The sequence below is a fragment of the Typopeltis vanoorti genome, chromosome 12 (assembly GCF_054136105.1).
Source record: "Typopeltis vanoorti isolate ZY-2024b chromosome 12, IOZ_Tvanoo_1.0, whole genome shotgun sequence".
NCBI lineage: Eukaryota > Metazoa > Arthropoda > Arachnida > Uropygi > Thelyphonidae > Typopeltis > Typopeltis vanoorti.
The window spans coordinates 85,727,189-85,750,652 of NC_143560.1; the positions used below are offsets into that span (position 1 = coordinate 85,727,189).

Genomic DNA, 23,464 nt, shown 5'->3' on the forward strand with positions numbered 1-23,464 from the left:
GGTCTTTTTTGTTTCAGTCATCCCTATTATGTCGATCTGGTACTTATCTAATTCCTCAGCTAGCTCCATTTCTTTGCCATTCAGGCTTCTTACGTTGAATAGTACTGATCTTTAACTCTGGTGATGTTGAGTTGGGGTTTTAAAAATGATGGTACAACATAAAAGAAGAGAATACAATTTAGAAACACATATTGCATTTATTGACTTTGAAAAAGCATTTGACAAAGTTAAAAGAAACATATCATTTAACATATTAAAAGAAAGACAAATACCAAATAATATCCTAAAAGCTATCACAAGTATATATGAAAATAATCAAATAAAAATAAGATTAAATCACGAGCTATCATATATGAGAGAGATAAACCAAGGGGTCCGACAGGGATGTCCCCTCTCAGCAACTCTTTTTAATATCTACTTAAATGAAATAATAATAAAATGGAATAAAAATTTACATCAAGGAATTAAACTTTCTCCTACAGTAAACTTAAACACTCTCCTCTTTGCTGACGACTAAATAATAATTACAATTATAATAACTTACAGAAAGCTATTTTAGATCTAAATGAGATATCCAAAGATTATGGTATGATAATATCAATAGAAAAATCAAAAACTGTGGCCTTTAAAGGACAAGATCCAGCAAGAACTAAAATAGTAATAGATAACAAGATCTTGGAACAGGTGAATTCGTTTAACTACCTAGGATGTATGATCACATATGAAAATGAAAAAGATATAAATGTAAAAATTGCAAAATATTTAAAAATAACAGGTGTAATTAACTCTATATTTAAACCAAACCTAGTTCAAAAACAAAAAACTTTACTAAACTATGCTAAAGTAGTAGTACTAGACTGCTACTTTAGTCTTATAGGGCTAAAGTATACAATACATTAGCCCTACCAGTCTTAATGTATGGAAGCAAAATCTGGACAATAAAACAAAAAGACAAACAAAGATTAACAAAAGCAGAAATGAAGTTTATGAGAAAAACTGCAAAATATACTCTATTTGATCACAAAAGAAATGAAGGAATTAAACCAAGAACCACTAATAGAAAAAATTAAAAAATATAAACGTAAATGGATGGAACACGTTCAAAGAATGAAAACAGAAAGATAACCAAAACAAGCCTTATAGTACAAGCCATTAGGAAAAAGAAAACCAGGACGTCCTCTTATACGATTCAATGATGACTTCTAAAGCCGGAACAGGCCATGCTAGGCCTAAATCCTTGATACACATGATGATGACTGTTGTTCTTTCCATGAGGGGAAACTGTTATTTTTTAATTATTCTTCAGAATGTTGTAAGGACATTTAGCCTATTAGAAGTTAGCCTCTTGAGAAGGTGGCATCAGATTCTAAATTTGTTAATAAATATTTCTTTGGTATATTATTTGGACAATAGAAAAATTATTTATTTATTTGTTGTGATGTGAATCCCACATGCACAAAATTGCGAACTTAGGTTTTAAGGATTTTCAGATCTCCACCAAGACAGATGGTCTCATGTGGGTGATGAGAATCGTCTACCACTTAACTTTTACAAGCTTCCATGCCACCATGGGATTCATTATCTATGTCCTGTTTGGTTGGATAGTGGTTATGCTATCAACTTGGATAATCTTACCAAATCCTCTGCTAAGAGTGACTTTTTTTTCTCTTAGATTTGATCTTCCCTTCTTCTTCTCCTCTTCCATCTAAGACGGGTTGAGTCTTCTTTTGAGTAGGATCTTCCAGTCTTCTCTGTTCAAAAAAGTTCCTTATATGTTCTGCATCCTGAGATGTTCTTTATTAATTTCAGCCAGGTAATTCTTGGTCTTCCGGGTCTTCTTTTTTCAGTTGGAAAAGTATTGATTGATTAGGACATTAGGAAGTCTGTCTGCATCCATGCGTACAGTGTTTTAGCATTATAGCGTTATAGTTTTAGTGTTAAAATCTCCCGTCACTATCATGAGTGCTCTATTTTTGGAATTATCTATTTCCTGTTGTAGTTCTTCATAGAAATTTTCTATGTCTTCCTCTGAATGGTTACTCTCTGGTGCATATTTGTGGCCAAACCATCTCATTTGTTGTTTTCTAATTTTTTTTCTATTGTCTTTTTATACAATAATTCTTGTCTGACTGTGCTGTTTGTTTTCTTTACTGTCCAACTTGTTCTATTTATTTTTCTTAAGCATTTCATTTCAAATGCCAGCAGTTTTTTCTCCTCCCTTTTCTCCTCCGTGACTGTTTGTATAATTATTGCTTCATATAATTTGATTTTGACTTGCTTAGATATCTTATTTGTTTTTCAGATTTTCTGACCACATTGCTGATTTTTCAACTACTCTGTGTGGTCTTCGAGTAGGCACATCGGCTGTCCAGTACACAGTAGCACTGTCTTGGTTTGTAGACTTTCTCTGGCTCATGGAAGTTACTGGCATAATAATGTAGCAGCTTGCTATGCTTCTGCTACATCCTTTGGTCCCCGTCTCTTTATTCTTTATTCAGAGCAACCCATTTGGGTTTGCACCAACCAGAGGACGCGCCTGGTAAGAGTGTGGTCCCCCCCCAAAGATCTCCCCTTAAGAATAGATAATTCCTAATATGTATGTTTTGGGAAGCTTTGGTTTAATGTTTATATATATATTTATTTATTTATTTAATTAATTAATTTTCTCCACATCAGACGAGATACCTTCTAAAAGACCACATCATGATCAACGAGTACGAGATGAGAAGGGAAGAATTCGATTTCATGGAGCCTTCACTGGAGGATTTTCTGCTGGCTATTTCAATAGTGTTGGTTCTAAAGAAGGTAAATTGAATTATTATTTATCTTATTTATTTTTATTTTTGGATATAAAAAGGGTTACATGAAAGAAGATAGTTATCAAAATGAAGGATAATTTTATATGTATGAATTTATATTAAAAATTGATTATATAAATTCTCATTTTAAATTATAAGCTATAATGCAAGGGACTGTAGATGAAATGTATTTATGTAATTCTGATTTTATTTAATGATTACTTATGATTTTTGAAGCTGTGTTGTGTCATATTATGTTTCTAGATTTCATGTTTGAATTTGGTGACTGAAGAATGATTTAATCCCCCAACCGGCCAGGACGTATATATACATCCAGATAAATCTGAATACAATTCCATAATACCTATTGAATAACATGGATAAGAAGTGCAAGTTGGTCTCACTGTTTCATCCACTTCGGCCGGTAGAGAGGTTAAGTCATTGTTCAAACCACTGTAGAAAAATTATAATTGTAATTTTTTTACTAAAATGATATAGATGTTATATATAATTAAATAGAAAATTCTTATATAGGTAAAAGCACATAAGTATTATATATACCTGCACATCAGCCAGTCTCATCTGAGTGGATAGTGTTTTTGCTTTCAATCCAGCTCCTATAGAATATAAAAGCAAGTTAGTGGGTCTCATATAGGAGATAAAAAAAAATTTCATCTTACAAAATGTGTAGGCAAACCAGCACAAGAATACATGCAATTTACAGACATAATATCCTGACCTCATAGTCTTAGTTATTACTATTATTGTTATTATTTATACAGGTATCTCCATGGTGTCAAGAGACTCATTACAGGAGACTCAACACTACCTGTTATTCACACAATGCCTATCATACAACTCCTTAAACTTATCCACTGTTGGGACACTCACAACCACCTCCGGCAATCCATTCCACTCATTTCGCCACTCTCCAAGTAAAGAACCTAGTCCACACATCCTTACTAACCACACTCTTAGACAGCTTCCAAGTGTGATCCTTTGTTTTCCCCATACTCCACATTTATTGAAAAATTTCTTTTGTACCAATCTTATAGTATCCCTTTATTAACTTATGTTTCATCATACCCTCCCCCCCTCTTTCCCCTTCCTAACAGCTAAACTCTTCAACCCACGCCTTCAATCTGTCCTCATAGGGAGCATTCCACAGACCTGTCACCAGCTTGGTCACTCATCTCTGAATGCTCTCCACCACCTCCCGATCCCCACGAAACGCAGGTGACCAAATCTGTGCAGATTAGTCAAGATATGGCTGAATCATAGCCGTATAAAAAATAATAATAACCAGCTTGTCTTTACCTGTTGGTATGTTTTTCAACATTCAAGTAATCTTCTGAGCAATTATGCCAACCATTGTAATATGTCCTCTGAATTTGAAATCACCCTCAGATCACTAGCCATAGCTGAATGAGCTACTCTAAACTTGTGCGCCTGCATTTTATCATCACTGCAAGTGTTTTTCATTCAAATTAATCATTGAAGGGAAATCTTAACAGTGAGTACTAAGGAGCTAATTAATTCTGCACAACCTGTAAGTACTTATAGTGCATGAAATCAGTTATCTTTCTAGTTAAAAATCAGCCACATGTAAGCACCTGCTATATCTACCATATGAAGCAAATATAGCAGCAACCAAAGCCAATGAAGAACTAGCACTCCGTGTCTCGCCAACACAATGGCATCGATCACCGACAAACCCACAAAGTGACAGCTGTAAAATTGTCACTGATTTAAAAAATAAAAGGGGAGTGGTATATTGTGAAAGTTCTGTTGCCACTGGCCACACACTTCCTGCAAAAATAGATGAATCGTCATACAAGCTATTTATCGATCTCAACCAGCCCTTTTTCTGTTTGCTGTGCTTCCCTTCTGTAAAACAGCTTCAGAACTTGGCAAACAAATTGGAAACCTCGAATAGCACATCGGTGTTATGAATGAAACTTTTTCTCCAAAACATGATCACTGGCGACTAAGCTTGAACTGACTGACTGATCAGCGGCACAATGCAAGTTCACCCTTAACTGCGAATGAACTCTGTGATCTAATTGCATCAACGGTACATGACTCAGTGGAGGCCAAAAACAAAAAATTCAGTGCTGTTATTTTGTGTCTATTTTTGTGCAGGAAGTATGTGGCCAGTGGCAACAGAATTTTCATAATATACCCCCCCTTTTTTTTTTTCAATGGAAAATCACTAAAAGAAGATATCATTAAATTAGCAGAAGAATGCAACATTGATTCTAAAAATATCGTCAGGTGCCATTATCTTGTACCCATAAATAAAAGAAAGGACGGAACGAACGTTTCACGCCTTGTAAAAGTGACTCGTAACACGCTGATGAGCACATCTAAATTATTAACAGCGATCAACAACAACAAGTTCAAAGACACTTGTCCCCAATCATGCATACGTGCTTGACCAGACCTAACATTTGCACAGAGAGAACAAGAAAGCAGATATGCACAGATGCCACCCCTGGGTGGTGTCTGTGCATATATCTGCTCCAACATACCTTGCCAGAGAGTGCTCAACTTTGACCTTCTTTGGAAAATATCCCTTCCCCACTCTGAGCTCTTTAATTTCCTCTCCTTAAAAATTTATTTTCTCCAGTCAACAGCAAAATCATCCTGCTAGGAGATTTTGATGTCCACAACATCAACTGGCTTTCCTCCTCCAGCTGTACAGATTTTGCAGTCAGAAATGCTGAAACATTTGCCATTACTAACAAACTTATACAACTTGTTCAGATGCCAACCAGAATACCTGATAACCCGAACCACTCCCCAAATGCCCTAGATCTCTTCCTCAGCAACGACCCTTCTAGTTACATAGTGAATGTAGTGCCCCCCCCCCCCCCCCCAGGTAATTCTGACCATAATCTAGTTCTCATCCCTTCCCCATGCAACAATGCTTACATAGCCAGTCCCATACAAGAGTAGTTTGGCATTATAAGAGTGCCGAGTGGAACAGCTTCCGTCGCTTCTATGCCTCATTCCCATGGTTGGACTATTATTTCCTGCCTTCCAACCCAAAGATATGCACCGAACTTATCACGAAAATAATCCTCACCATCATGGAAATAAACATTTCCCACACTATTCTGACTTGCCATTCCCTAACTAAACCCTGATTCTCCAAAAGATGCACCAAGGCTGTACAAATGAAAAACCAAACATACCATAACTGGCTGAAATCAAGGACTCCATCCTCCTTTAGAGCTTATACTCAAGCCCAAAATAGATGCAACAAAACAATCAATGCTTCCCAAACAATGCCTTACCAAAACAAAGTTCGAAAGAGCAAAAACCAGCAAATTAGCAACCAAATGGCAGCTGAGCCTTTTGGTCTCTTGCCAAAGCAATTGGCCATAACTTCTGCCCAACACCATTCTCACCCCATCATACCCAGATGGCTCTATTGCATCATCATCACCTACAGAAAAAGCGAATCACCTGGCCTCACATTTTGCTTCCAGTGCATGAATAACTGACAATGGTAAATATCCCCAACCATTCCAAATGCCTACTATATCCTTTTGCCAGAAAGAGATCAGAAAAATACTGTCCAAATTAGACACAAAAAAGTCTCCTGGCCCTGATGGCATTCCTCCACTTGTCCTGAAAGTTTGTGCATCAGAACCGACTCCTATTCTATATTAACTGTATATACTCTCTCACTCCACTGCTATCTATCCCACAGCCTGGAAATTAGCCTATATTATTATAATAATAAAAAAAAAAAAAAGAATCAGCTAATGCCTTTTTGTTCCCGTATAGGGAGTAGGCGAGGCTGTTTACTCGATCTAACTTTTGGAGACTGAGTGGGCAGTGCAATCTCCACTGGCAGCCAATCAGAGATAGCTGGCCCAAGGCTATCACTAATTAAGTGGCACGCAGTGAAGAGAGACAGCACAAGTGCTGCCATTTCGTGGTCCCTAACCTTAACACAATATATTTAATGTCTGAAATAATGTGGGTTTTACAGTCAATTTTCTTGAGTTTATGGGACGAAAAACCCAAGTTTCCGGGAGAAAAAAACCCGCTTGCCCGTGCCAGAGATTGACTAACTCGGGAACCAGTTGAAAAAAGGCTTAGAAAAATTTCCTCTAGTCGCCGACTAGATTCGAAACAAAGTCTTCCTTCGTGCAATTAAGCACCATGGTGTGCAAACGCTAAATCCACTGAGCTATACAGGCCCCTATATTATTATTATTATTTCACATCTCCAGGGTGTCTAAAGACTCATCGAGGGAGGGCACCCAATGCCATCTACCGCCAACCACCACCACTACTAGTATTTCCACAGACAATCACAAACATCCATGCCCACGGCGGGATTCGAACCTGCAGCCTTTTAGCTGGAGAGCAGATATACCAATCACTCGGCCAGCCAGGCTGGCAAAAGTTTCTCTAATCGGCGACCAGAATCGAACTCGTGGCGCTATTTTTTTTGGATGGTTTAGCACTGAGGAGTTTAAACACCACTTCCACTGAGCTACCCAGGCTATTCAACCCATTCCCAAAAAGGGCGACAAGTCATTGCCATCCAACTACTGCCCTATCTCGCTCACCTCAGTCCTGTCCGAAGTATTGGAAAAAATCATAAATTTCCAACTCCTTGAAGGCATCCACCTAATAAACAAATGCCAGTATGGATTCCATTGTTGCCAATCAACAGGAGATCTGCTCACATGTGTCACCCATCTCTGGGCAAATGCAATGGAAATGTTTGGTGAATCTCAAGTAGTTGCATTTATATCTCCAAATGACTGGGTCACAAAGGCTTACACTAAGCAAACTACCATATTTGGTCTGTCTCAAGACTTTCGTAGTTGCCAGCTTTCTGTCTGGATGCACACTGCGTGTGGTGGTGGATGGTTCCTTATCCTCTCACCATTCATCTAATGCCTGTGTTCCATAAGGTTCTGTCCTTTTACCAACCCTCTTCCTACTGTATATCAATTACCTACTTCACTTGACCTCCAACCCAAGACACAGTATTGCAGATGACAGCACATTTCACTCTTCTCTTTCATTTGATAAACCTTACTCTACATAACTCATCTCATCCTACAGAACATCATCCACCCACCACCACTGTCAATTCTGATCTCCAAGCAATGGGGTTTGGATAACCTCGTCAATTTCAATGCTAATAAAACCCAGTACCGTCTTATTTCTCATAAAAAAAGGACCATTTTCACCCAGTATTATTTTTGACAACACCCAAATCTCAGGACACTTTGAGATTTATCTTCTTGGGATTGCTCTGACGTTAAGCTTCTCCTGTCATAAGCATATCACAACCATTGCATCCTCAACTTCTAAAAAACTAGGATTTCTCTTTCGCTCAAGACATTACTTCACTCCTGAACAGCTGTTCAGGAGTGAAGTAACTTATACAAATCACAAATCTACGCAGCTATTGATTACTGCTTTCACATGTAGGGTCCCTAAAAGCTCCCTGAAAATGCTTGGCTCAAGAAGAGAGCAGTTAGACTTATTAATGACCCATCTCTTACCTACTCACTCTCCCCACTTTTGCTGGAGAGTGGACACGCTAACCGCTTGGCCAACAATGAACATTTCCCATGGAAATCTTTGTACAATAGGTTAGCGTGTCCGCTCTCCAGCCAAGAGGCTGCAGGTTTGAATCCCACTGTGGGCTTGGATGGATGAGTTGAGTAAGCTTTTTAATTTTGCAGGAGGTTTAAAGGTGGCTCTGAGGTTGTATTTTTGTAGTACTCTGTTTATTTTGTCTGATGTTCCTTTAATATAGGGAATGGTTATAGTTTTACTGTAGTCTGGTTTGTCTTTGTTTTTTATTGAGGTTTTGTAGAGAATTGTGTTAATAGTGTTTTGGCTGTATCCGTTTTTTTGGAAAGTATTAAAGATAATTTTAAATTTGTCTTTTAGTGCCTGTTTGTTGGAACAAATCGTCTGCACCCTTTTTTTTTGCGTGTTGGTGACACCTAGTTTTTGTGTTGGGTGGTGGTGGTAGGAGTTTATTTGTATATATTGTCCCGTATGTATCGATTTCCAATAAACAGTAAAGGAAAGATTGCCAGAGGGAAGATGTGTGACAAGTGTATCCAGAAACGGAAGTATGTTGTGTTTTTTTCAATTGTGAATTGTACGCGTTTGTGTTGTTTGTTTAGGTGGCTAAGGAATATGTCTAATGTCTGGCGGCCATGGGACCAGATCGCGAAAACATCGTCAACATATCTATGCCAGACTTTTTTTTTTTTTTTTCACTAGAGGTCATGCCAGTAGAATAAGATGTGATCAAATCATTGTTTCTTTAGCTTACAGTTAATAATGTAACTCAGCTTGTCTTGTGTATTGATGTATGATCCAGATGATGATCTTGATGTGAAGATCGAAACGTCGGGATAATAAAAAAGTTTTTTTAACAAGGTTGTAAATTCCATAAATTTTTTAAATGAATGCTAATGGATTACATTTGAATAGGTTTGGTATTGGGCATTTAGAAAGTCTGTTGTTTTCTGAGAATCACAGAGTCAAGAAATTAACACGTTCGCTGGCAACTACGAGTATACTCATAGTTCGTATATGAGCTTCACAAGCCAACTACGAGTATACTCGTATGTCGATTTACCAACCTCCTATGTCAAACACAAGTTAACCCTTAATATATTTACCTTAATTTGGACCCTTGGATTCTGAATAAAGCGGAGAGCATGTCTGGGGGCTTGGTAGAAGGGAAATAATTTCAACTAAAATATTATATATTATATATGTGTCTCAGAAGCCAACTATGAATATACTCGTATGTCAATTACCAACCTCCTATGCCAAGCACGAGTTAATCCGTAGTATAACACGTAATTTGTAAATTAATTTAAAACTAATAAAATCAATAAAAATAAAAATCAATCAATAAAATAAAAAAAACAATTTATTCAAATTAAGAATGGTACATTTTAAAAGAATTTTCCATGCATAATGGTGGTTTTTTCCTGGCAAACAGAACATTAAGAACTTTTTTTTGCGTGATCATTTGTTTCATGTACACACCGGCATGGCTTTGTTTGGCGATTCTTTTTTTTTCTCTTGGTGGAATTTTCAAATAATGAAAATCCCGATTTCCCCCTGATATTCTCTGATTGCATAAGCTCATCCATTCCAGCAAAAACTGAGATAATTGATCTCTAAATTTTAACGCAGTCATTGCATTTCCAGTAATTATGTTATAAAATTTATGCGCATTTTGAATGTATACCTCAAAAATGCATATTGCCAATTTCTTTGGCCATCTAATTGTCTTTCGTAAGGTGGAATAGTAAGAAAGCATTTCATCAGAAAGATCTGTGCTTGACATCCCCAAATTATAATCCCTAACAATGTTTGGTTTTAATTGAAATTTACCATTCTGATTTTGCGTTTCAACCGTTCCAAATTGTGCATATTTGAAATCGAAAGAACTTCCCTCTTATTACTATTACTATTATTACGGGCAACTCCAGGGAGTCATTAGACTCATCGAGGGAGGCCCCAAATCATATTCATCACAACTATTTGACATTCATACAGTATCTATCATACCTCGCCTTAAACTCATTCACTGTCACAGCATTCACCACAGACTCAGGGAGTGCATTCCACTCATTCACTACTCTAAAAGTAAAGAACCCAGCTCTAACACCTTTACTAACCACACTTTTGCCCAGTTTCTATGGATATACCCTAGTCCTCCCACAACCAGCCCTGTTCTCAAAAATATCTTCTGAATTAATTTTATAGAAACCCTTTAGTAATTTGAATGTCTCAATCATATCTCCCCTCCTCCGCCTATCAACCAATTTTTGCAACCCACAAATCCTCAACCTGTTCTCATACGGTTCATTCCACAGACCTGCTATCATCTTGGTCACTCGCCTCTGGATCCTCTCCACCTCCTCCCCATCAAGAAGAAACCTAGGTGACCAAATCTGAGCACAGTAGTCTAGACGGGGTCTTATCAAGGCTCGATACAGAGGAACAATAACCTGCTTGTCTCTGCTTTTCAACGTATTCTTCAGCAACCAAGTGATTTGATGAGCTGATTTGGCCACTTTTGCAATGTGTCCCCTAAATTTCAATTCCTTATCCACCAACACTCCTAAATCTCGTGCCTCATCAATTTCCTGGAGCACGGTTCCACCAATACAGTAAACTGCCGCCAATCTTTTCACCCCAAAATGCATAACCTTACATTTTGCCACATTAAACTGACATCCATTCTCCTTAGCCCAGACCTCCAATCTATCCAAATCATCCTGCAAAATTTTGACGTCATCTGCATTCACTATTGCCCTACCCAACTTCGCATCATCCGCAAACAAATGAACCGTTCCTCTCAGATCCTTTCCTATATCATTTTTGAACAAATTAAACAGCAGCGGTCCAAAAACAGATCCTTGTGGCACACCACTAGTCACAGGCCGTCTTGTGGACTCTACTTCTGAGTAAACCACTCTCTGATATCTCTCCGTCAACCACCATCCTATCCATCTCACCAACCCTATGTCCATTCCCATATGCTGCAATTTACTGATTAGAATTCCATGTGATATCCTGTCAAAGGCCTTGGCAAGGTCCAGTAGAATCACTGTAAACCCATTACCCTTATCCAGTTCAGCCGTCACTGTTTTATAATACGTGAGCAAGTTACTGAGGCATGACCTACCCTTCACAAAACTATGCTGTCCCCGATACAGTATCCCATTTTCTTCTATCCAATCTTGTATTTTCCTCTTGACTATTTTCTCTAAGACCTTGATAATGATTCCTGTTATGCTGATTGGCCGGTAATTTTCAACAGCAGCCTTGGAACCACCTTTGTGCAGTGGAACTATTTTCCCCTCTTTCCACCCCCTTGGGACTGACCCAGTCCTGAGGCTCAAATTAAACAAAATGGTCAAGGGCATTGACAATTCTTTGGCCGCTTCACTTACGACACGAGCTGGTATACCATCCAATCCCACAGATGTATTGACATTGAGGTTCTGTAATAGACTAGTTACCTCTACTTCATTCATCACAATTCCGGTATAAGCTGTTGGTTCTTCCATTCCTGCAAAGTCACCACCTGGATGATATAGTCTTGCAAAGTGCTCGCTCAGTAATTCCACAATATCGACTGATTCAGTTACCTCCCTACCCTCAGCATTTTTTAAGATCATTCTACCATGAGCATTTTTCCTTTTACTTGCAACATATTGAAAAAACTGTTTGGGATTCTCTTTAGCCTGCATGGCCAATTTCCTTTCGTAATCTGCTTTTGCTTTTCTTACCACCCTTGTTACCATCCTGGCCTGAGCTTTATACTGTTCCTGCGCCTGATGGTCACCCTTCTCCTTAAATTCCCTCCACAATTGTTTCTTTTTTTGCAGCTCAAGCTTAATAGTGTTATTCATCCATTTAACCCCTACTTGATTTATTATTCGGACCCTTGGTATACAGTCAACCATTGCCTCCTGCAAACAGTTCTTAACCACCTCCCATGCACTATCAACATCCAGCCCTTGCAGTTTTACATGCCATGGCATTGAGCCAAGCACACACACCTAAGCTTGTCATACTTACCAGCCCGGTAATTCCACATGTACCCTGTCTTAATTGTAAATTCGACTCCTTTAGCCACCTCCCAAGTCATGACCTTATGGTCACTCTCACCAATTGGTGGCAACATGGTCATGTTCGTTACAGCCACATTCTCGGTTGCAATTACTAGGTCCAGCACTCTTTTCCCCCTGGTATTTTCCAATACATGTTGCCGTAGATAGTTGTCCCTTAATAACCACATAAAATCCAATTCCTTCCTCCCATGTGACCTCTCCTCTTTCCAGTCAATGTTACCATAATTGAAATCACCCATAATAATTACCCTCCTTCCACTCGTTTCTTCTATTTGCTTATGCATACTATCCCCACATCCACTCCATCACCCGGTCTATAGCAGCACCCAATTGTATATTTTGTTCTGCTGGATTCTATCTCACACCAAACAGCCTCAAATGTGCTTTTTTCCCCATCATGTAGTTCAACTTCTATACTCCTTGGCTGAAGATCATCAGCTATCATCAATAACACTCCTCCCCCCTTTTTATTCACCCTGTCACTTCTGAACACGCTATACCCGTCGCATTCAATCCCACTAGCTTTATCATCTTCTGTCAGCCATGTTTCACTAATACCGACAACCTGTGGCCTGGAAGTGCCAACCATGGCCAAAAACTCTTCCTTCTTGTTCCTAATACTCCTGGCATTAGTGTACATGAATCGCAGAAGCCCATTTGTCCCATCCCTACTTTGATGCCTTATACTAACTATCCCATTCTGATTTGTTATCCGTCGTACCCTTCCATTTGCTGACTACAACAGGACCTCTTCATTGCCAGACAAATTCCCCTTTCTTTAGTTTCTTCTGAATAACATCTGGTGGATTGTTTTTCCTAAAATTTATCAGCGTTCCACACACGTACAATTTTCTGCCAGTAAGCGATTCCGTCAGAGCTACAGAATTATAAAAATTGTCCTTATACAATACATAACCCCTGTCTAAATATTCTTCCATCAAGTGGAATACAATATCATATGCGTGACCCATTTTCACTAAAGAGGATTCTGATTTTCCTGTATAAATTTTTATTTTTATCACCAATCCATTTGATTCGCATAGTTCATAGAATTTCATGCCATATTTGTGTTTTTGTTTTTTATGTATTGCCGAAACGCCAGTCTATCGTGCCACAACACCATTGACTCATCAATACGAGATTACTTGTAGTTGGCATATGAAACAAAATTCTGTCTGATAAGCTGGCTACGAGATTACTCGTAGTGACCTTGAAGACGCAAAAAGGGCTTGGCGTGCGGGAACAAACTATGGCTGAGGAGCGTGGCAGCAAACGTGTTAATGTAGTAAATGATCAGAGTCTACTTGTGAAGCAGGATAGCATAAATAAATGGATTCTATGATAGGAGGAAGATGGATATGAAGTTAAAGATGTGGTTGCAGCAGCACTAGATGATGGAATGCATAAAGGTGAGGGTGAGACAGGTAGGAATGGAAATTAGTCAGGATCAAGGAAATGGGAGTGGTCAGACCATAGAAAGAGAGGTATGGTATAACGGCTAGAATAGAGAATGTCGGTGCTGGTAGAATAATGTTTATACACAAATGTAAGTACTATTTGAAAAGAGAGCTGAGTTTCTTGCGTTAATTAAGTTAGTATGCCCAAAGATAATTGGAATCAGTGAAACATGGTTGTCTGAGGAGGATGTGACGTCGGGAATAGAATTAAAAGGATATATAATTTTCCAGAAGGATAGAAATGTGAAAATCTGCTGTTAATGATTGCAAGTGAATTGTGTCCAAAAAGTGTGAAAGTAGATAGTGCATTCATAGATTTTGAATTTGTGTGGTGTGAAGTTGAAATAAACAGGTTAGTAATCTAACAGGATGCTGTTATGGGCCGGGGAATGCAAAGAATACCAATTATGAAATGTTCAGGCAAATTAGTTGGGCATGTAAAAGGAAGGTGATCTTGATTGGAGACTTTAATAAAGGAATATAGAATGGAAGGAGGAGATAGGGAATTACATATGTGGCTTCTTAAAGAGAGTGGAGAGCGTATGTGCGCAAAATGTAGGCAGTTGGAGGAAATAAGTACATTAGATATATCGATATCCGACTTTGTTGCTCCAGGAACTGGGAATGAATGTAGGAAGATAAGTAGTGTGATAGGAGAGAATGAGAAAGTAATAGTTGATAGTGTGGAAGGTGTGAGTGACTGTGAAAGTTTAGGAGATGGTTTTGTTTGGGAGAGTGAATTTAGATTAAGAGTGACTGACCTGCAGAGGGAGATAGATGAGTTGAAAGAGGAGGTGGAATGTCTTGTGAATGAGAGCAGAAGTATGAAAGATAAGATTAGGAGAATGGAAGAGATAAATGCAAGGCGAATCAGTGTAGGAGAGAGAGAGAATTTAGGGAGTATGAGTGAGAGGTATGGGGGTGCTAGAAGAGGAAAGAATGGAAACAGTAGAAGAGAGGGAATGAGAGAGAGGTATGGGAATGCTAGCAGACAAGAGGATGGAAACAGTAGGAGAGACGGAATGAGAGAGAGATATGGAAGTGCTAGAAGAGGAGAGAATGGAAACGGTAGGAGAGATGGAATGAGAGAGAGGTATGGGAATGCTAGAAGAGGAGAGAATGGAAACGATAGGAGAGATGGAATGAGAGAGAGGTATGGGAATGCTAGAAGACGAGAGGATGGAAACAGTAGTAGGAGAGACAGAATGAGAGAGGGATATGGAAGTGCTAGAAGTGGAGAAAATGGAAACAGTAGGAGAGAGGGAATGAGAGAGATGTATGGGATTGCTAGAAGAGGAGAGAATGGAAACAGTAGAAGAGAGAGGTATGGGAATGAAAGAAGAGGAGAGAATGGAAACAATAGGAGCGAGGGAATGGTAAGAGGTATAATGTATGGCGACTCAATGATCCGTAGTGTTCAAGATAGGATGCGTGAGGAGTGTTTGCCAGGAGGAACAATAGAAAGGGTGGCTATGGCAATTAAGAGAGGTGAAAGGGTGGATGAGATGATTGTGATGGTAGGAACGAATGACTTGAGTGGTAATGTAAGTCGGGCAGCGAGAGATATGAGATTTTTGCTTGAGACTGTACGGAAGAAGACAAAGAGAGAAAAAATAGTGTGCGTGTTGCCTAGGTATGATAATGAAGAGCTGAGCAGAAGAGCGGTGATATTGAATGGCATAATAGCGAGAATGTGTGACAAGAGAGGACTGGTATATGTGGATGCTTGGAGTGCGTTTGAGGAAAGAGAGGAATTGTATGCGAGAGACCGTTTACATTTGAATGAGGAAGGACGTAGGCATCTGGAGAGATTGCTGTTCTGAACGAGTCAGCGTGTCCCAGGGAGGATGATAGCAGGGGTGGCCTCTTGTGGGAATGGATACTTGGGAGAAGGGAGACAATGTCAGGTAACACTGAGTCCAGTGGAGTCTAGAAGGAATAATGCTGAGTATGGAAACAATGGCATTTATATGCTCTATACTAATGCCAGGAGTATCCGGAATAAGGGAGAGGAATTGGTGGCGCAGATAGCATCAGCCTGGCCAAAAATTATTGCGATCACTGAGACGTGGTTGACAGATGGGGATATAACAACAGGAATAGAAGTCGCTGGGTATAGCATTTTTCGTCAGGATAGGAGGGGAAAGCTTGGTGGTGGTGGAGTACTGCTTATGATAAGTGATGACCTATGTCCTCTAAGAGTGGAGAATTTGGAAGGAAGTGAGACAAATGATTTTGAGAGCGTATGGTGTGAGGTAGAGGTAGGTAAGACAGGATATTTAGTGGGGTGTTGTTACAGACCCAGGAGCACAGAGGATGGGGACCAGGAGATGTTTAGACAGCTAAGTTTGGCAAGTGCAAGAAGAATGATTGTTATGGGAGATTTTAACTTCAGTAGTATAAATTGGAGAGAGGAAGATGCATGTAGCAATAGGGGAATGGAATTTCTAGAATTCTTGAGGGACAAATGTCTTAGGCAACATGTAACAGAGGGAACAAGGGGTTCAAAAGTTTTGGATTTGGTTATAGCATCAGAAGAGTTGATAATAACTGAGTTGATGTCTCTCCCACCAGTTGGAGAGAGTGATCATATGGTGTTGACTTGGAAAATGAATAGACATGCAGGAGTATCAAAGAGACGGGAACTTATGTGGAATTATAAGGCAGGTGATTATAATAGTCTTAGACGTCAACTTCGGGAACTTTCATGGAGGCAGGAATTGGAAGGCCGGGATATCACTAGTGCGTGGGAAATTGTGAAAGAATATTTGTTATCAGCAATGGTAAGCTGTATACCACGAGTGAAGAAGAGGACGCAATTTGGAGTAAAGTGGATGACAAACAATATTAAACAGGAATTGCATGCGAAAAAGAGGCTATGGAAGAGATATAAGGAGACAGGTGAAGAGATGCATGAGGAATATAAGACACAGGCCAGAAGAGTGACTAGTGTGGTAAGGAAAGCAAAACTGGAATATGAGAGGAGATTGGCCCTAAGATCTAAAGAAAATCCTAGGGAATTTTTTAGCTATGTGGCCAGTAGGAGGAGAAATGACTGTGGAAGAATGATATTGTGGGATAAAAATGGGAATAGAGTGACTGATGCAGAGGACATAGTGGAATTGTTCAATGAACACTTTATTGGAGTATTTTATCCTAGAGGAGTCAGTTTTAATGCTAGAGGGATAGGACTGGTTCGAGGTCTGGAGGTACAGAAGGAGAGTGTGTTTCAGATACTGAGTACTCTGGATGTCAGTAAAGCTGTGGGACTGGATGGTATTTCACCACGAGTTTTGAGAGAATGTGCTAGGGAATTGACAGTGCCTTTAACATGGCTTTTCAATGAAAGTCTGGCTTTGGCAAAGGTGCCCGGGGAATGGAAGGAAGGTAAGATAGTGCCATTGCATAAGGGTGGTAACAGACTGGAAGTGTCTAATTATAGATCAGTCTGTGTGTCATCAGTAGTTGTTAAGATCTTGGAGAAAGTAGTGAGGGACCGTATACAGCACTGGGCAGATGAGGGTAATGTTATCTGTGAGAGTCAACATGGATTTGTGAAAGGGCGCTCTTGTTTTAGCAATATGCTAGCCTTTTATAATAAAGTTACAAGAACATTAGATGAGGGAAAGGCATATACTGCAATTTTCTTAGACTTAGCAAAGGCATTTGACAGGGTGCCACATGATAAGCTGATATTTAAGTTGCAACACATGGATCTGGATGTCAGATTGGTCAACTGGATTCAGGATTGGCTGTCTGATAGGTATCAGAGAGTTGTGTATGGTGGAGCAGTTTCAAGGAGACAGAAGGTTACAAGTGGGGTCCCACAGGGCTCAGTACTAGGACCTATATTGTTTAACCTTTATATCAATGACATTGCCAGTGGATTGCAAGGGGATATTCAGTTGTTTGCAGATGATGCGAAGCTGGGAAAGATTATTAGTAATAGTGCAGATGTGGTAACCCTGCAAGAGGATTTGAATAAGTTAGATAGATGGGAAAATGAATGGGGATGTCAGTTTAATGCAGCAAAATGTAAGGTCTTGAGGTTTGGGAAACATCGATGGGATGCTGCATACTCTATGGGAGGAGTTATACTGGAGGAAGTTGGGGAGACAAGAGATCTGGGGTTGATTATTGATAGAAACCTGAAGTTTAGGGGACATATTGCAAAGGTGGTGAAGGTAACACAGAGGATTGCTGCTATTATGAGAAGGACACTGACCTGCAGAGATAAGAGGGTTATCATTCCGTTGTATTAGTCTCTGATCAGACCACACTTGGACTATTGTTCTCAGATATGGTCCCCAGGATTTGAAGGGGATAAATTAACTGTGGAAAGGATACAAAGATGGATGACAAAGATGGTTTCAGGACCGTACAAGGATAGTTATGAGGATCGGCTGAGGGAATGTGGACTGCAGAGTTTGGTGGATAGAAGAAGGAGAGGTGATATGATTGAGACTTTTAAACTGTTGAGAGGTGGTTACAGGGTTGACACTGGGGAGTTCTTTTGCTTGGTTGAACAGCGGGAAGGAGTGATGACAAGAGGCCATCCCTGGAAGTTACGAAAGGAAACTGTGAGCAAGAGGGTAAGGAGTGGTTTCTTTGTGTGGAGGGTGGTTGAGCCGTGGAATGCATTGCCTGATGGAGTGGTGGGAGCGAGAACGGTCAGTGAGTTTAAAGAGTGGTATGATAGACTTTGTGTTTCTCAGGGGGGGGACCTCCCCTCGATGAGTCTTGACAGACTTTATGTCTTAGGAAGGCCCTCCCTCGATGAGTCTTTTGACTCCTTGGAGGCCTGAATAATAATAATAATAGTGTATGGGAAGAAGGAGAGTAAGTTTGTGGAATTACTATATTAAGCAGCATGTGATGGAAGCAACTAGAGGCTTTAATGTTTTGGATTTGGTGATAACTTCACAAGATGTTGTTAATGCATTGTTGGCACTGCTGCAGTTGGTGAGAGTGATTATGAGGTATTTGTTTTGGAAGTGATGAAACAAGAAAAGGTTACTACCAAAAATGGATACATGTGGAAGTATAAAGCAGGTGATTATAGGAAGCTCTGTAGTCAGTTAGCATCAGTGCATTGGGTAGATGAGCTGAGTGGAAAAGATGTTGACAATGCATGGAAACTCACAAGGCTGTATCTGATATGACTGCATACTAAAGGTTAAATGAGTAAATAGAGTAGGAGTGAAATGGATGAACAGTGAATCAAGCAAGCTGTGCTGGAAATGAAAATGTTATGGAGTAGGTACAAGGCAGTTTGTGGTGATCGAATCCATGAAGACTATAAAGTGCAGGCTAGAAAGGTGACGAGCATGGTAAAAATAGAAAAAGTGCAGTATGAGAAGAGATTGGCTGGTCAGACCAAGGCTAACTCGAGGGACATTTTCTGCTATATGGCAAGCAAGACAAAGAATAATTTTGGCACATTAAGACTATTGGATAGTCATGGCAGCAGATTAACAGCTACAAAGGATATAGTGGAATTATTGAACAAGCACTTGATCAGCATAATATCATACTGGTGTAAATGATACCGTGTAATATATTGAAGAGAGGCAAGTATTAGGAGCATTGGAAGTGAAAGAATGAGAGGTGTATCAGATGTTTGTTGGGTAGATGTTAATAAAGTTGTGGGAATGGATGACATATCACCACATATTCTTAAGGAATGTGCACCACAGTTGGCTATGCCCTTGACCTGGTTATTTAATGAAAGTCTTACAGTGAGTAGGGTTCTTAAGGAGTGGAAAGAAGGCAAAATAGTACCACTCCACAAGCATGGTTCTAAGACAGAAGTCTCCAACTATAGGTCAGTCTGTATAACTGTGGTTGTGGTCAAGGTGTTTGAGAGATTGGTAAGCAATAGAATACAGGATTGGGTTGATGGACATAGCATTCTTTATTATGGTCAGCATGGATTTGTAAAGGGTAGGTCCTGTTTTAATAATTTACTTGCATATTTTGATAAGGTAACAAGTGCATTAGATAAGGGAGAATCATATACAGCAATCCCTCAATTAATGTGCTTCCGATTAGTGCGTCTATATACATCTTAAAAATAAATGTTACAGATTTTAAAAATTTCCTATCTATACATTTTTTATGGCTGACTATTTAAAAAAAAATCACTCACCAGGTTGAAATAATTTAGTTACCAATTTAAAACATTTTATAAAGCTATTTTATAACAGTTAATTGGAACACTATGTTCCAAATTTATCGTCAAAATTTATGTTGTCTGCTAATTACATAGCATTTTGATAATCATATCTCGTGCCTTCTTTGCAGTTGTTTTCCTTACTTTTTTATTGTTTTCAAGTATTTTCCCAACCTTCCATCATGAGTAAAATAATTAGTGAGCAGAAAAGTGTGAAAATGATTTGAAAAGTAATCTCATTTGAAGAAAAACTTGAAATAATAAAGAAAAATGAACAAGTCAAATCCAGAGCAAAGATACGACAAGAACACAAAAATGGGGGGATCAACTATAAGAGCAATTTTAAGCAACACTGCTGAATACAAAGAGAAAGGTAAGGCTGCTTCGAGTTCATCATGCATGCATGCACTCGAAATCAAGGTATTATAATGATTGATTTAGAGAGCCTTCTTTCTACATGGATCAAAGATTGACCAAAAAAGGATCCTGCTAAGCACTGACTGTGTTAAATCAAAAGCATTAAGTCTCTTTGCAACCTTGAAAGAAAGGGCTATCAGTGATAGAAAAGAAGAAGAATTCATGCTAGTGCTGGGTGGTTTGAGCATTTCAAAAAGAGAAAATAGCCTACATAATGTTCTAATCACAGGCAAAGTGCAAGTGCAGATAAGGAGGTGACTGCAAATTATCCAGAGATTTTGAAGAAAATTGTGGAAGAAGAGGACTGTTGTGACCAACAAATATTTAATGTTGATGAAACCGGCCTTTTTTGGATGCAAATGCCTTCCATGACTTTTCTGGCCAAATCATAGAAATTTCAGCCTGATTTTAAAGTCGAATGAAATTACTGCTAGCAATATGCGAGCTGTTTGGAAGCACATTCTTCCACATTGTACAAATGATTTTAGAGGCTTTTCAAATGAATCTAAGTTAATTAAATCTCATTCTGAGAAATTGAGTGATTCCAACCTGCTAAATTTAGATGCACAGTGGGAAGATCCTGAACAATATGAAGAAAATTTAATCACTGACAAGCCCAAAGAGATTTCACAGAAACAATTTGAAAATATTTTCATGCAATCAAAGTTTTTAAGCAGCAATATTTAGAAGCTGACCCTGATGAAGAGAGAAGCAGTAAAATTTGCAGAAGTAGTAGAAGAAGCATTAGGGCCATATCGTCAGTTGTATGAAAAGAAAAAAAAAAAGAGAAACAGAATGCCTGCCAAACTATGTTAGCTCAATTCTTTGTTAAGAAGTAGAATAATAAATTTATATTTTGAATATTGTTTTATTGTCTTTCAGCTTCATGGTTTTCCTTTAACTAGGTCCTGAGATATACCCTAATTCTTTTATAAAAAAAAATTAAGAGTCAAAAAAGAAATTTGAAGAACGAATTATACTATTTCCCATAGGTTATTATATTCGATTAGTGCATTTTCGATTAATGTGCCTGTTTTAAAGAATGCATTAGGCACATTAATCGAGGGATTGCTATGCAGTAATATTCTTGGACTTTGCAAAAGCATTTGATAGTTTGATAAGTTGGTGTACAAGCTGCAGAGGATGGGAATAGATAATATATTGGTTAGATGGATCAGTGTCTCAAAAAAGGATGGTGACCAGCGGCATGTCCCACGGTTCTGTTCTTGGGCCCCCTGCTTAACTTGTTTTGTAAACGATATATCATATGGACTGACTGGGAATCTTCAGTTGTTTGCTGATGATGCAAAGTTGGGAAGAATTATAAGTAGCACTGCTGATGTTAATTCTTTTCAGGAAGATTTGAATAGGCTTTTTACTTGACGAAGGAGTGGGTTTGTAGTTTTAATATCAATAAGTGCAATGTGTTGCATTTTGGAGTGCAGAAATACAAGGTTGTGTACTATATCGATGATGCCATGCTGCAAAAAGTGGATGAGATTAGAGATTTGGGAGTGATGGTAGACAGTAGACTGAAATTTAGAGAAAATATTGCTAGTATTGCAAAGGCTGCACATCATAGTGCTGCTATGATAAGAAGCACTCTAACATGTAGGGACAAGGAAACAGTTGTGCCACTGTATAAGGCACTGGTCAGACCACACTTGGACTGTTGTGCTCAGATCTGGTCACCTGGTTTTCAGTGTGATGTGAAGACATTGAAGAGCATCCAGAGACGAGTGACTAAGACAATGTCGTGACTTTGGAGTGCTGGCTATGGAGAGAGGTTGGAGAAATGTGGATTGCAGAGTTAGGTGGATAGGAGAAAAAGAGGTGACATGATAGAGACGTTTAAGTTAGTGAGAGGATTTTATCAGATTAATTCAGAGGGGATTATAAAAAGAGTAGAAGGTGAGAGAGGGGAGAACCAGAGGTCATCCTCGGAAGTTATGTAAGAGTGTTGTGAAGAGGGGGTGTGAGGAATAGATTTTTTACATATAGAATTTTCAGTGAATGAATGCATTACCAGAATGTGTTGTTAATGCAAGGAGTGTTAAAGATTTTAATAGTCAGTATGGTAAATATGTTGTCAGTTTAATGAACTTCCCATGATGAGTCTGCCAACTCCATGGAGGGTGGAATAATAAATAAATAAATAACTACATCATTCTCCGTCATCCAGGTCTTGCTGATGCAAATAATTTTTGGCCAAGTTGAGCCGAATGCCAAAAATTCCTCTCCTTTATTTCTGATGGTTCAAGAAATTCATGTGCATTTCACCATTCCTTTGGGCTCACAGTTACTATTGCATAATGTCATTACCTGTCCATTCAGATTCAAAACCTGGGAAACTGCAATCATCTCTTCATAATCATTCCTGCATTTATAGTCATCTATCCCAGCAGTGGTTGTTTCCACATAGTCATTCCTGCACTTGCAACACATTTGTCTCATTCATGGCTACATGCTTGCTTGATTGCCCCCCCCCCTCCCAATATATTTACTTTCCCTGATTTTGCACTTCCAAACTCTCACTTAACAGCACTTTTTTTCACACATCTAATCCAAAACTATTCAAGTGCGATCCATCAGGCATATAGAAGTCCTTCCATCCATCAAATTTACTCCACTCATTATAAACTACACACCATTCCTCCTACACAAATCTTTTCATTAACTCATTAGCAATCATGGCCCTTCTTCTCATTTCTGCCCTATCATAATGAGTCAACAAACTCACAATCTTTACTTCTTATTCTTCATTTCACTTCTTTCAGCAACTCTTTCGTATCTTCTCTCATTGCATATTTCTCACATTTGTATCTGCCCAAACATCTCTTTCATTTCTTCTTTCTGCAAACTTACAGCTTCACTAACATCCTTCATCTTTGCACCTGGGAAACATTCTTTCATCAATTTCTCATTAAATAAACCTTTTATCATCGAATCCCCATATAATAC

The 23,464-nt window shown here is 38.8% G+C and overlaps 1 protein-coding gene across 2 annotated transcripts in view; it reads left to right on the forward strand.

The window, feature by feature from the left end:
• LOC150100956 (G patch domain-containing protein 1) overlaps window positions 1-23,464 on the forward strand; it is a 246,391-nt gene that overhangs the window by 31,855 nt on the left and 191,072 nt on the right. For both annotated transcript variants that reach the window (XM_090401354.1, XM_090401355.1), the window contains exon 2: window positions 2,677-2,805. In XM_090401354.1, coding sequence (XP_090257480.1) covers window positions 2,677-2,805 — 129 coding nt within the window. The remainder of the gene's footprint in view (window positions 1-2,676; window positions 2,806-23,464) is intronic.